The following is a 14,870-nucleotide window of genomic DNA, read 5'->3' as shown; positions in this document are numbered from 1 at the left end:
TGTTTAAGGCATCTGAATCGCTAATTAAGGCATCACTATTTTGTTGTTTTTTTGTGACATCAACAATGCCAGATCGTTCTGACTCTAAGACGAATTCTTACAACATCTGAAAAAGTTACTGATACTAGCTTTGCCAACAATGCTCAAGCCTAACAAAAAAAAATCATCTTTACCTTATTTATCATACTTATCATCACGTATGCTGGTTAATAAACCAGTTAATAGACCAGTATCTACTTCAGGTGTCAGACTCTTAAACACATTCTGTGATCCAATTTTTTTGTATTTTACACACACACACACACACACTCACACATATTCAAATATACCCAATTTCTCTCTCTCACCTTCTTCTTCTACTTTGAATCCAAACTCATCATAGCGATAATCAAGCTGTCCATTTGGATCCTCAGGCTGAAATGTCAAAATAGAAATTGCTTCACATCTTACCTCTTTTTAGTTTTAATGAAAGACACACTTCATTTATTTCCTAATATTTGATTCCCGATTTTGTCAAGTAATGTGTGCACATTGGTGTCCCTGAAAGCATCTAGGTTTTTTTTTTTTGTGGACCATCTGTTAAACTTAGAAAAGCATAAATACAAATTATTACAAAAGAATTCTATTTGAATTACCGGATGATTGATTCTAGAGATAATGTCTTGTGGCCACATAGAAGGTGTCAAAGCAGAGAAAGGTCCACCAGGTGTGGGAGTGAAGTTTGTGGTGCTGTTAATTGAAGGCATAGCACAGATGCTAATACCCTCTCCAGTTCCAGAACCAATAATGTCATCTTCTTCATCTTCAGACAGAGTCTCAACTGCAAATAACACAAGCAAAATATAATTGAAAAACTGATGGCTGTAACTTAGAGTGGTTTTGAGTACTTTATGAGAGAAACCTAATTATTATAGCTGCTTCTGCACAAGAAATCCATGTCCAAGAATCAAATTTGTTTACAACAGAAATCTTACATCTTAAAGTGTTAAGCAATGGGCTCACTATCAACTGTTCAATCACTAGCACCAGACACAATCTAATGAACAAAGATATTGTGTTTTAGTTAATTTGCTCTTTACTTGAATTCCCTTTCAACAATTGGACTATAAAAGTTTAAAATACTAAGATCCAAAGTCGGACTTTGATGATTTGTACATGGAGGAAACTAAATTGGTTCATACAAATTGAAGCTATTCATAACAAAATACAGTGTGTGTACATGCATGCCGTGTGCCTTTGTTTGTAAAACACCAGAACGGTTGGTGACACTGACGTGTACAGATTCATGGTTCGTGAGGACATCCACTATTCACATTACTTTGAAACTCCCTTAAAAAATTTTCAAACAAATTAAATTTTTTTTTTACTGATCTGACAGGGTTTTGTGTTTGAGTGTGTAACATAAATACACAGACAAACGATTCCTCGACAGCGTACATTTTCAGTTAGCAATACGCTTCTTTAGTTACAGTTATCCTACAGAGTAGCCTACCCTGATAAATTCTTGCCTCATTAAAATTGCCTCAAATTACAACGATTTTGGTATCCAAAATCTTAATTCCGAAAGATTTACTAAACATATATTTCACAATAAGCATAATAAATAATGTAGCTGCCAAATATATAATTACTGAGCTATGTCACTAATCGAGGCGGTTTGCAAATTTCGTCTGCATGAGCCGTTTAACACCAACTTACCAGCTGTTGCTTTGCTGCTGTAGCCATCCAGACTGCGACTACTCCCAAACATGGCTTTTGCTAGCTCCATTGTGTCTCGTACGACTCAAAAGTTAGATCAGTTTCGACAGACCATCAGTTATTACTCCAGTGATCTGTCAAGTCTACCCTAAACATCGCCATCCCCCTCACAACTAAATAAATGAATTTCACACTCAATGTATTCCTGCGAGACACCGTACAACGACGAACATATTTTAAATCTCACGTGAAATACCTTTTTCGCCCACAGAATATAAGACAGTCCATGAGTAATTATTTTCACTTGAGCATTTTCTGTCGGTAGGACTCAGTTTGCGAAAAAGCATGAACTATAGTCCACATAATTCTATGGCGAATGTGTTTAACGATGTAACGTGTCAGCGTACGTCAAACGGGAGGTCTCATTGATCCTCCCACGCCAAGGACATAGTTCTATATTTCTTGGAATGTATATTAAGTCTGAGTAAAAAAAAAATTAGAACAGTTTCAATTTTTATGTGTTTAATTTGGAATTGTGTTATCTAATGTAATTTAATTATTCGGACTTTCTTTAAAGCAAAATAAAGGGGAGGGTTCATTAATACCGTATGATTCGATCGCCGCTACACACGTACGCACACGCACACACGCGCAAACTGACATAACTTCCAAGGTAATGGAATATTAGTAAGCTTTCATTACAAATACATTTTTGGGTGCACGAGACTCGTGGATGTAAGAGACGAACTAACTGTCATATATATGAACAATTTAAAGGATGCAGTCAGTAATCATCCTGCCTGCTGTATGTATAAAGACAAAGATATATTTGTGTATAGACATCTCTCCTACTGGTGAATGGCGAGAAGAAAGCTAATCGCACTCACAGGGAGACTGAGAAAGACACGCTCGCGAAAAAAGAAACTGTAGTCTAGAATATGAATAATGGAACATGACTGCGGACTTCGCCTCCTGAACACGAGTTGATCTATAGATGTTGACCCTTCACAAAAGTGGCGCGTGGCTTTCGAATTTTCGCCTTCATCTCAACAGTGCATTATATGTTTGTGTGTATATATATATAGTTGCTTTTATATATATACAATAGTGGGTGGATCATTACTATGCACTTTAACTTACGGGCTGCCCTTTCCTTGACCTTATGGGGATAGAAGTAATAAAAGTCGCTGGTGTCCAGCTGCAACCGCCGATCACTCTTCTGGCCACGGTCTCTTCTGGCGACGACCGATGTGTGCTTCCGCCAGTTGGTACACAATGACATCCTGGAGATGGAAATCTCTTTCAGCGGCACATCAGACACCACAAGGGGAGGAGGAGGGGAGGCGAAGGGAGACGAGGGGCAGAAGGGGGAGAAAGAGGGTGCCACCCGCCGATGATTGCTCCTTAGGTAAAAGGTGACAAACATTGAGACAGCACTTCCCCTCGGGGATCACTTGAAAACCTATGTCGATCTTAAGATGTCAGTGAAGGCTTTTCAGGTCAACTCACATGAGGATACGGTGGCAGGAGTAATCCTATACTGCACGACGCCTCGTTGTATTAAACGACAGAACTCCCTATATGTTCTCCGGAGTTTTTCCTTTTTTAAAGTCACTTATTGTTCTAATATTTTTTGTCAATGCTTTTTGTCAACAGTGATGCAGATAGGTGACTTATGTAGAGCATAGTCTACATTTTTTCGTAAAAAGATCTGCTATTAGATAGGTTTTCTAACACAAAATTTGACTGTAGTAAGGGATCACATATGTTTGATCTCTTGCCGGTCTCTCCAATCGACATCGGAAAACACAATAGCCAGGTGGCACTCCTCTGGGTGGCATGTGACAGTGCTTTATTGCCGATCATGTCTTAGTCATTCGATCAGAGAGGGAATCTTGAGTCGATCTCTCGAAGTGTTCGAAGGTGATGCAGCAACTCCTAATAACAGAGAAGAAAAGGCACCAATGAATGTCATCCTATGTACATGCATCAATGTGTGTGTGTGTGCACAAGGTGGTTTGTGCGTTTTAGTGTGCGCACTCATGCTCATTAGTCTCAGCAAACAAAGCTCACCATCCCTTTATTCTTTCATACTTTTCAGCCAAGGAACCAAAATAATAAATATGGGATATTGGTGGAGAAGCTAGTGTACAATACATCGAGTTCAAACCAAGGAAACAGAAGGAAATCTGCGGAAACTGCTCCACTGTAACACAGGAAAGCTGACATAAATAAGGCAGCCTTGGCCATAGTATCAGGTTTAGTACCTTTTTGTGATCTGCGATTCTAATTCTGGTGTTCTCTAGGGATACAACAAACTAGGTAGGACTAGTATGTGTAAAGCTGAGAATACAAGACTAGTAGAGAAATATCATCTGAAATAAGAGCCCTGCACCGCCTGCAACCTGAAAACAAACTCACTGACGGAATCAACAACCAACGAATTTCTGCATTATATACATGCGCCTTATGGGAGGAAGTGCATTTTACTTGCCTGTCTATGGATCGGTTAATATATCTATGTTCATATGTACTCCCAGGACCTGTTGTACTACATTCTGTATGAACTGTATTCTGGTTATTTACCTATTTATGACATACGTATTGTCCTTATTTAGTGTGATGTCTGTCTGTCTGTCTGTCTGCGTACATATACCAACATCTGTTGAGGTATTCCGTAGTATACATACTGCAAGTTCAGTCACAGGTTCCCCAGCCCTTGCAGCAGGTCACACCATCCACTGGGCATGCGCACTGCTGGTAAATGATATCCAGGAACTGCAGGAAGTGTCTACTGGAGGTAACTTCAGCAACCTCCGTGTTGATGTCTTGTACACTATTGTGAGAGACGACCTCGGCACGTGCACATGCTAGCTAACACATTGTGCAGCACTCAATGCTGTTTGTTGACCGAGTGCAGCAGCTCATTGCCGTCAATTCACGGTACAACGACTAACGGTGTCACTTTGTATATCAGACGAGCATCGATCCCAACTGCGGCGTAAATGGAGGATTTGTGTGCAGGTGGGTCAAGGGAGCTGGTAAGAATATGATGAATGTCGTGGTGTAGATCATGGCCATGGAGCTGCTGCAGCTGCTGGGGACAAAGCTGCAGCTTTTAAAACTCAACCGAACTTTATCGGCAGAAAATATGAGCGAATCTAGACAAACAATACGCACTTTTTGAAGTAAAGAATGATGGAAGAAAAGAGCACGAAACAATATTAACTTTTTATTTCTAGTCCAGCCGGTGTGGGCTTTTTGAAGCATGTCTTATATTCCACACAGCTTGACGAGAACAGCTCTTACTTTTTTATTATTTGGGGATATGGGTATCAAACTGGTGTGCATACAGTTGTACACAAAGGCAGCTTAATAATAGTCGCCTTGAGGCGGAAACAGCTGCGGCCATCAGATCCTGCATAACTCATTAAGATATCCACCCTCGGCATCAGTTTGATTCTGTTTATGGCTGAGTGCATCTTGCAACAGGTTTTGAGATATGTTAGCCGATTAATACTAAAGTAGCTTTGTTCAGACGGTGATAGCAGTGTGACTAGATCGGCTTATGAAGAACAAGAATAGTTTGTACTACAAGTTATGAGCAGGACAGCCACAGAGCTAGTTTTAATCTTGTGGACTTTTCTGACAACACGTTCTTCAGGTAGCTGTGCCCACTGATGATGAAGTAAGAGGGCTGACAACGACAACAACAACAACAACACACAAAAATCTACCTGTATATAACCGTCGACAGAAGAGAACACAGTAATAAATTGCCGTCACCTGGCTTGTTGTCATGGTAATATCAGCAATTCACGCTTGGACAGATGGTTTTATTTTTCCCTGTAATTTTTCACTTATTGGATTCTTTCTCCACTTGTATCTATTAGATAATGATAATTGTTACCTTGTTGGCTGTCAGCAATGTGTCGTCCAGTCTAACGAAGCGTGCCCGGTGATGTGTGAAGCTATTTCCACTGCACTGTTCACTGTTCACTGTGGATGAAATCAGTTTCTCGCGGAGTCTAGACAAGTGCTAAAGCATCGCCGGAAGTCGGGAGCCTAAAGCCACAGGACATTTGTGCTGACAAGACAAGCCATTAGAGGCACAGTGCCGGAAGTCCGTGATTTGAGAGAATGTTGAAAAGTGTGGAGGAGGAAAGGTCAAGGGTTAACTCAATCTGCGTAGAGCAGGCCCAGAGGGAAGCCACAATTCCTAATTATCACATGTCCCTAGCTCATCCATTGGCCGCAGTCCTGATGACACAAACATGTCCTTGGACATTAAGACTTTGACTATTTCTGTGTCTGGCAATCTTTGCAGCTTGTCTCCAAAAGGAAAGGTGAGGGGTATTCGCTCCGATGATATAAAATGTAGTGCCGTCGTGTACTAAACTCAGTCCTTTGGAAGATAAATTGCATTCTAAGACCTCAAAGCTATATGGTCATTACTTTTTTTCTGCCATCCTTCCCATCTCAACAGCATACATTTGTAAAATACAAAGCAAAACAAAATAAAACAATAAAAATTTTAATCGCCGAGGATTCAGGGTACAGCAGATTCCTACCTCCCCACTCCTTGTCAGGCCTGACAGTTTGCCAGTGTTACCAGAGATGTTTCTCGTTGGTGTTACCTGCACGTGACATGGCAAAGCCACAAGCCACTGATAGTCATGATGGATAAGGTGACCCCAGTCACTCGACCATTCGCAAGCAGCTTCTATGCAACAACACATTCGTTGTTCAGAAATCACCTGCACAATAACATTTGGAGTATGACTGCTATTCAAGAAAAGACCTTATAGTTTTTGTCTTTCTGTCTCTCTCTCCACACTTGCACACACACGCACGCGCGCACATGTGAGAGCAAGAGAGACTGCGGGATCGTGTATGTGTGGACTTACCTTAACTTGGACCCTCAGATCTTTTGGTATTATTTATTTCGTCCTGAAAATGCACGAGGAACATGATGGCCACGCTCACACCTGCAGTCGCCACTACATACCACCTCTATATATATATACCTATATACTATCTTTGCACGCGTGCACACCCGTCCACCTTCCCTCCCCCCCCCCATACACACATACAGACATATTTAAGCTACACATACTGTATACACAGCCAGGAGGACACATTTAACATTCCTTTCTGAATCTTGTCATCTACGAGCTAAAATATTCTTTGTATAAGCAGAAAGCTGGTTGTGAGTTTGTGAGAAAGTATGTAGATGAAACACTTCCTCCCATCATTCCTATAAATAGAAAGCTGGCTGCGAGTTTCTCAGAAACTAGGGAAGGAGGCAGTTCCTCGAATCATTTCGCTGTCGACTCACGCTGCAGTCGCCGCTTTGAAGCCTCAAGTAAATATTCAGTTTGTCAGTGTGTCAGTCTTTCTGAGCATGGTTCTTCCTTTACTTTATCTTGAACAATTTTAAGGCAAACTTTTCATTTATCTGTTTTCAAAGATCTTGAGTTTGCGAAATATTTAGGAGATTCCAGGAAAGCATCTTCGCACACCATCTTTTGAAAATGAAAACCTGATCACCTGATGGTTGACCTAGAGATATACAGGTTTAAATACGTTCTTTAGAGCAGATTTGTCTTACCATCGTATGTTGTTACTTCTGAGCAGGGTGTAACATCAAAAATAGAACAGGGTTTCCTAGAATGGGAAATTGGTTCTCTGATCACGTGGATTTCTACCACTATACCAGCGAAAGTGGAATTGATGCAATCATGGATTCGGGATACATCAAAGAAAGCCAGACCGGTGGTCCTGATGCATTCTTCGGATCAGGTAGGAAGTTATTAACGCTTTGTGGCATCAGTGCGAAGATGGAGACTTTTAAGTGTAGGATGGATTTGTATGACTATAGAAAGTTTTTAAAAATCCCGTAATTTGCCGATACATGTACATTTATTTGGTTTTTCCACTAAGAAAGTTATAATAAGTTTAATGCTTTTAACGTGTCATCCCTAAAAACACAGTAGAATGGGGGAAGTCGGTTGAATAAAATGTAATGCATGCATGGATTGATAAATGCAAGAATGGATATAAATGAATAGATACCTAATTTAATTAACACTCTCATTGGGATACAGGTGTCTACGGAACATCACTGCCACCTTCCGTAGGTAAAAGAGAAATAGCCAACAATAACTGGAAAGAAGGTTGGAGAAGTCGGGAACATGCTGGCAGGGTGGACTATGTCATCAAGCTGCATATTCCCTCAACCAGTTTAAAGGAATTCAAAACACCCACCCGCCAAGTGTATCTTCATCCGGGTCGTATCCATCTTGACGACTATTCGTGGGAAATTCTGGAAGTATAAAGGACTGTGCTGTTATCCTTTGACATCATTACTCCATCTTAAGTGTTAATTGTACCCAGCTATAACAATTACATAGCTTCTACCTATGGGCATTAACTGTTACGCTTACACCAAGTGTGAGACAACAATCAGAATTCCCCTTGTGAATTAACTAAGTTGTTTTGAATTGTAACTTTCACAACAGACGTATATTTAACATTTCTCTGTTACAGCAGTTGCTAGTATACATCCATGTGTAGGTATTTGTATGGTATGGATAAATAGATAGTAAAGAGCGTTTATAAAAGTACCTCTACAACAATGTAGGTGTTTTTAGTGTGAGGTTTTGGTTTTTTTTTTTTTTGGTTTTTGTTTGTTTGTTTGTTTTTTTACCAAAATAACTGGACTATCTTCTGTGGACTTTTATTACAACATAAGTAGCTCTCTTAAGTAGGGTACAAGTCATATACTGATAACTGATGTATAAAACAATATTTGTTGTAAAGGGGACACTACATTGAGAGAAGATGGTCTGTTCCTAACTGATATGAAGGCTTGCATCCCTGTTACCTTTATTAACGCCATCCGCAAAGCCAGTTAATGTGAAAATAGTAGCTGATGATACACTGCATTTCCTTATTTAGAGAAACTTACTATGTGCACAGAACAGTTCCTGTTTAACAGCAGCTTCCACATGTTAAAACATTTTATAACAAATAGCAGTTTACAGCAACTTACACTATTTATAACAAATTGCAATATACAGCAACTACCACATTTTAAAACAAATAGCAATATACAGCAACTATCACTATTTATAACAAATAACAATAAACAGCAACTACCACATTTTATAACAAATAACAACATACAGCACCTACCACTATTTCTAACAAATAGCAATATACATCAACTACCATTGGGAAGCATTTATCCATTAACAGCAGTAACCCTAACTCACAGATACATTGTGTAGGAAGATGCTCGACTTTGTGTGACAAACTCCATCCTGACGGTGAACGACTTTTACATCATTGCCTCCTAAATATCTTTTTGGGGGCGCTGCCTCCACCCCCTTGCCTACCCCACTGAGATATGTATCACTGTTTTTGTGACTGCTATATGTTTCTATAGATATACAAAGCAATATTTCTCCTACATTATTTCTTTACTATTAAATGTTTACAATTCAATAGTCTCTTGTCTTTTCGGCTGTAATTTGAAACTACAGTGTGATGAGAACAACAGTGTCTATGTGTGCATGCGAGCGTGGGTGTGTGAGTGCGTGCGTCAAGACTCAAGCAATGATTTTGCTTCGGATTCACAAGGGAGAGTATCAAGCTTCATAACACATGTAGTAGTCTCCCTTGTCACACCCAGTGTGCTGTAGCTCCAACTCTCTGGCTGCAAGTCACCATGCTGTACACTGAATATTCTCACAGTTGTCGACGCGATTAAGGAATGTGTACTTTCTGAGGTTTTCATCTTCTCTTTTTCTTTTCTGCACCCAATCTAACATCTACAATATCTATAAATGCAGACTAAAAGATTTCATGAACAAATATTTAAACGAAAGTGATCGATCCTTTTTTTTAACCTATTGAGAAACTCCGAAGGAATAAGTATAATACTGGGCAATGAAATTACTGTATAAGTTGTCCCTGCATACACCTTTAGAAGTCATTTTTCGAATAATTTGGACTGAGCAGGCATATAGCAAATTACTATCTCACCAAATCTTAGTAAACAGCAAAGAGAAACAATAAACCTACATATATCACCACGAGCACAAAGATGGCAAAACAATAAAGTCACAAATTAACATGGATGTCAGGATGTGAAGACAAATTAAGAGAGCAGTTTGTATTCGACATGCAAACTCTTACTGACAAACTACATGCACAACTTTCGGTTTGTGACCTATGTAAAACCATCTTTCTAAGCAAGTACTTTATCTTCTGCAAAAAAATTACAGCAGTGTTTTAAAAATTCACAAAGCATCAGACCAAAACGATGCTGTAAGCAAATGTATCTGTAATGCAGAATCATTGACAATTTAAGTGAAAGTATCGTATAAGTGGATTTGCACTGTTCTCGTTCCTATGGTTTGTGATATATAAAAAAAAAAATGCATAAAAATACACTTCACTGTGTGGAGAAGAATAATTACTAGGCAATATTCTGTATAAAAATGAAAAAATATGCTTGCCAAGATGAATGTTTTCCCACTGTACTCCAGAAGAGTGACAAACTATTCATGCAATTTGTAAGAAGAGCCACATAGACGAGGGAGATTATTTTCAAGGCAACATAATCACTAGTCTACTAGGCGTTCATTGGCTAGAAAAGGACAATATTTTTTCTTTTGCATGAAGCAAGCGAAATCGAAACCAAAAGAGATGCAAGCGTTCTGAGAAAAGATGACAATCGCACCCACCGAGAACTTTGCTCCTCACACTGCAGTCACCACCTGAATGATGCACCAGGTATGATGATATTCTCTTTTAGTATATTAGTCTTTAAGAACGAGGAGCTTCCTTTATGTTCTTTTTAACAATTGTATGCCAACTTTTATATTTTTTTCCTGATTTCAAACTCTTTTAAAAGTTTGTAGAGTATTCCAGAGGCTCTAAAGAAACTAGCATAGCTTTATTATTCCCGGTTAAAAATGAAAGCCTCTTCTGATTGCTGGAACTATAATACCAAGAGGATATGTCTTACAATTACACTTCGTTTCTTTTGAACAGGGTCTTCAAATAAAATCAAGACATTATTTCTAAAATGTGGAACTCTTTTGCTTTCTCGTATGTGGATTTCTACCACTACACCAGCGAAAGGGCAATAGATGCAATCATTGAGTCAGGCTACATCAACGAAAGTCAAAGTGGTGGTCCTGATGCATTCTATGGAACAGGTGAGAGGAAGAATTTTTAATTTTACGTAAAATTATGATTACAAACGGAGACATTTGAGTGTAGGATAATAAAGTGAAAAATCACATCATTTGCTGATGCTGTAATTTGGTCTTTCCCTTAAGGTTTTATCACATGTTTTAAAAAGAGGGGAAAGTTTATTAACTAAAGTATATAATAAGATAAATGTTCTTAGCGTGTAATCCTTAAAAACACACAGAAAAGAGAATGGACAGAGTCGTTTGAATAAAATGTAAGGATGGATGGGTACATGCATATGCTTAGCTTATGAATGCAGGGATAGATATCATGGATAAATGCACACAGAATTCAATTCCCGCCATTGTTGGAATACAGGTGTGTACGGAACATCACTGCCACCTTCCAGCGGTAAAAGACAAATAGCCAACAATAACTGGAAAGAAGGTTGGAGGAGGCGGGAAAAAGCTGGCAGGGTGGACTACGTCATCAAACTTCGTATACCCTCATCCAGAGTTAAGGAGGTTAGAACCTCTAACCACCAGTTGTATCTTCACCAGGGTCGAATCCGTCTTGACGACTATCCGTGGGAAGTCCTGGAAGTGTGAAGGACTGTGTTGTCATTATCTGACATCATTTGTCATCTCTTACAGCTACTCTTACCATTTGTAGCAGTAAACTTTACTCCTATATTCCAGTTCCTCTTATACATCAGCTTTGAATATGTATAGCTGTTATCTTTACACCACAGTTACCTATACAATGCAATTAACTTTCGCATTTATTAAACTCTTATCTTTGACAGCAGGGACCCGTATATAGCATTAATCGTTACACAAAACAATCCATTCTATAGCTTTCGCTCTTGCACAGCAATCATAAATTCAGTGCTTCTACATTTTTTCTTTACTACAGCATCATATTAAAATTGTTTTAACAGCTGTTGTCTTTTCAACTGTATTACTGTGGCGAAATTGCATGTTATGGGAACAAATCCAGAGAGTGAGAAAAAAGACATTTATTTTCTAGGATAATAATAATAAGAAGAAGCATGTCCCTGTCTTGTTTCAGAGTTAGCCCACACTTTAAAGAGGGAGAATACAGTCAAATGCAAACTATCACCAAACACATAAAAAGATGGAGTGATTAAAAATATGTAGGAGTGGTCAGCGGTGGGGCGGCATAATAAAGAATATGCTGTCTGACCAACATTACCTGGGTTTGGGGTGGTTCTGAGCAGAGACAACACGCTCGGTTCTCAAAATTAATGGAGAAAAGTTGGTTTTTGTGAGCATAGCCGAGTATTTGTATGTGAAAGGACGAGAGATGCGACATGCGAACACATACATGCCCTCATTTTGTCAACCACATTTATTTAAGAGCCACGCACGCACACAGGTGTACAAAACACTTCCGCGTTTTTATAAAAAATATTTTTATGTTTGACCCACGCTTCTTCTCGCTCGCACCCACCGCTTCAGCCACACTGGTGGAAACCCGTAAAAAGCTTATACTAGTTGTTATCTGTAAAATCGTCAGGTATTCCGGGGGTAGTTAGCGTATGGCCTGGTGACCTGTGAGCATTGGCACGCGGATGACTCAGCAGTGAGCGTGCGACTCAGAGAGGGTGGTGCTCAGATAACGAGATATCGACACTCGCTTATTACTGAGAAATTGCGTGTTCAGAAGCTTTCAGTTTTTAAAACATGGCAGATGATATTGCCTTGACTCCATCAGGGTTAAATCTTTTTTATTTTTATTTTGCGGAGCTGGCGTGAATGTCACGTGTAGTCGCTTCTCTTGACACGTTCGACATGCGTTGGACTGTGTGGAGTCTTTTCTTCAGTGATAAAACAAACCAAAAGTAAGACGACATAAATGTTTCTCAGAAAGACATCTCCCACTCGTCAAGTATCACCCTCCCTTGCGGATCATGACAGGACAGTGCTGAGGCCGTTGTGTTGAGTCCCCAACCACCTTCACACACACAATCACTATTTCGTCATAAATCAAGGCAAAACTGGTTGATACTTCTAAAGGAAGTTTATTGCAATTTTTGTAGTAACGACATTAAAATGTTTTTAAAGTAACTGTTGATTAAACTACAGACAAAGAAAGACTTACAGATGTGATCTGATTTTATTTCGTATATTAATATTCACTTCGACAAGATCCTCTGGTGAAGTTGACGTTAAGTTTTAATGCCCCTAAAGATCTTTTCCTTTCAGCCTCCACACCACTTTGTTGACACACTTTGTAGCAGCGCACCTGAACTTACATGTATGGCTGCGTGTTGTGCACGTGGTGGTTGCAAATAGTGACTGCACGTAGTATGCACGTAGTCTGCACGTAGTCTGCACGTAGTGAATGCACAGAGCTGTTTATAGAAATGCATATACATTCTAGTGTGTTGGGTGTTTGTATGCGCGCCATATTTAATATTTTTTTGATGACATGATTGACTAAATAAGAAAAAAAAAAGTACACACAGAAAGCGAAAGTAGAAAAACCCAGAGGCTGTGGATGTGATTTTTGTGGAGAGCACAAAACTTGCTACAGTTGCTCCACGGACCATTCGTAATCGTCGAGTCGTATGGGTCCTCTGTGGACATACAGTTGACGGGAGGGAATGTTTAATTCCCTTAGCTTCTTTTTGGGAATGCGAAGATGGATGACATAGTCAACGCTGCCAATTTGTTCCCGTTCTTTCCATCCTTTCATCCAGTTATTTCTGGCTATTTTCCTTTTACCCATCAAAGGTGGCAGCGCTGTACCGTACACACCTGTGTTTAAGTTTCAGGAACTTGTTTTTAAAATGTCATCTTCGAAAGAAAACTGGTTTAAGCAGGTAGGCAGAGAGGGGAACAGGCTGCATGTCATAATTCAGGTACAAAGAAGACTAGAAGACAAGGATGGCGGTATTGTGATATTGAGAGTAGGCTATTGCACATAAGTGAAGCCAAAAAAGTAAAAACAATAAGGATATTTTTTGTAACTGCTTTTTTGTGTCTAAGTAACCATTTCTTTCAAAAGTTATGTTTGTCATATACAGTCCAGAACCAGAATTGGTTCCACGGCTTCGATATCTAATTAAGAATCATTTAACTTTGAGATTGAGAAGCAGGCCACATTATTTGTTTCGCTGTTTCACAACAACGGTCCCCCATGTTACACCGTATTACATTACATTACACTACGTTACAACACAGTTCATCACTTCTACCTGTACTTTGGTGTTTAGCAGCGCCACCTTCGCTTTCCAAGAGAACCCCAAGGGCAATAATTGAGTCAATAGCAGATGCTTTGGTGTAGTGGTAGAAATCAACGAGATCATTAACTTTTTTCATCTTTCACAGTCTTCCAGCGGAGCAACTCCTTTCTGATAAACCAGAAACTCTTCTCAGCAATCCATAACTGGTGAACCTGCACAGAATTTACCTGAACTCATACAGATACCGAGAGATCCTTTACAGATTGATTTATTTGATTTGCTTAGAAATGCTTGAAACACATCCAGTTTCTTCCTACATTATTTTTATGTAACAGTTATTGAAATATATATCACAGCTTTCCCTTAATTAGTTATTACTCCACATTTTGAAACAAAATTACATATTTAGCTGTGACATCAATAACAGATACCAGTATTGCAGCTTGTACCCTGTTCCCACCAGTAATGTCCTGCTCCTCTAACGTGCCTGCCACGTGAATTAAAAGACGAGAGAGGAAGACAAGATGAGAGATTGAGAACTCTAGAAGAAAGGATGAGGTAAAAGAGAGAGAAATGAACTGATGTATTTTGGTTTACCTGCCGCTTGTGTCCCACCACTTCCTCTGTAGCTTGTTGTTGTTGTTGCTGCTGCGTAATATGTCAGTGAACGCGGAAGTTGCTGTGTGACTAAGTACTGTTGACCCAAGGGTTATTTAGATAAGGCTTTCTCTCGTCCTTGAGGTGCTGGATCTGA

At 39.4% G+C, this 14,870-nt stretch overlaps 2 protein-coding genes and 2 long non-coding RNA genes across 8 annotated transcripts in view; 2 read left to right on the top strand and 2 right to left on the bottom strand.

The window, feature by feature from the left end:
• LOC112556172 (small G protein signaling modulator 3-like) overlaps positions 1 to 5,757 on the bottom strand; it is a 28,597-nt gene extending 22,840 nt beyond the window's left edge. The window contains exons 1-4 of one of the 5 annotated variants that reach the window (XM_025224935.1): positions 5,609 to 5,757; positions 2,839 to 3,636; positions 636 to 820; positions 348 to 414 (exon numbers count right to left, since the gene is read on the bottom strand). In XM_025224935.1, the coding sequence (XP_025080720.1) occupies positions 348 to 414; positions 636 to 820; positions 2,839 to 3,124 (538 nt within the window). In that variant the 5' untranslated portion in view covers positions 3,125 to 3,636; positions 5,609 to 5,757. Of the gene's footprint in view, positions 1 to 347; positions 415 to 635; positions 821 to 1,698; positions 2,126 to 2,838; positions 3,637 to 4,388; positions 4,682 to 5,608 lie in introns of those variants that run through there. The other 4 variants (XM_025224954.1, XM_025224928.1, XM_025224945.1 and 1 more) reach the window with 4 other exon arrangements.
• A 1,066-nt stretch (positions 5,758 to 6,823) lies between these two features.
• Positions 6,824 to 9,207, top strand: LOC112556199. The gene is made up of 3 exons (XR_003097640.1): positions 6,824 to 7,063; positions 7,336 to 7,500; positions 7,806 to 9,207. It is a non-coding gene; the product is annotated as an uncharacterized LOC112556199 (long non-coding RNA).
• Positions 9,208 to 10,389: 1,182 nt separating this feature from the next.
• Positions 10,390 to 11,847, top strand: LOC112556193. Its single transcript, XM_025224975.1, has 3 exons — positions 10,390 to 10,500; positions 10,762 to 10,928; positions 11,284 to 11,847. The coding sequence occupies exons 2-3, from the start codon at positions 10,796 to 10,798 to the stop codon at positions 11,511 to 11,513; spliced, it is 363 nt and encodes a 120-aa protein (XP_025080760.1). The 5' UTR covers positions 10,390 to 10,500; positions 10,762 to 10,795; the 3' UTR covers positions 11,514 to 11,847.
• A 1,085-nt stretch (positions 11,848 to 12,932) lies between these two features.
• Positions 12,933 to 14,858, bottom strand: LOC112566257. The gene is made up of 3 exons (XR_003099542.1): positions 14,714 to 14,858; positions 14,129 to 14,328; positions 12,933 to 13,688 (listed from the first exon to the last, which is right to left on the bottom strand). It is a non-coding gene; the product is annotated as an uncharacterized LOC112566257 (long non-coding RNA).
• Positions 14,859 to 14,870: the final 12 nt, after the last annotated feature.

Source organism: Pomacea canaliculata, linkage group LG1, assembly GCF_003073045.1.
Source record: "Pomacea canaliculata isolate SZHN2017 linkage group LG1, ASM307304v1, whole genome shotgun sequence".
In the NCBI taxonomy this organism is placed as follows: domain Eukaryota; kingdom Metazoa; phylum Mollusca; class Gastropoda; order Architaenioglossa; family Ampullariidae; genus Pomacea; species Pomacea canaliculata.
This window is presented reverse-complemented; position numbering and strand designations above follow the sequence as displayed.

What these genes read in the sequence shown, in the direction of transcription:
- LOC112556193 (XM_025224975.1), top strand. Translation starts at nt 10,796, where the DNA reads ATGTGGAACTCTTTTGCTTTCTCGTATGTGGATTTCTACCACTACACC. An exon ending in TGATGCATTCTATGGAACAG is followed by an intron (nt 10,929 to 11,283) that starts GTGAGAGGAAGA and finishes GTTGGAATACAG; the next exon opens with GTGTGTACGGAACATCACTG.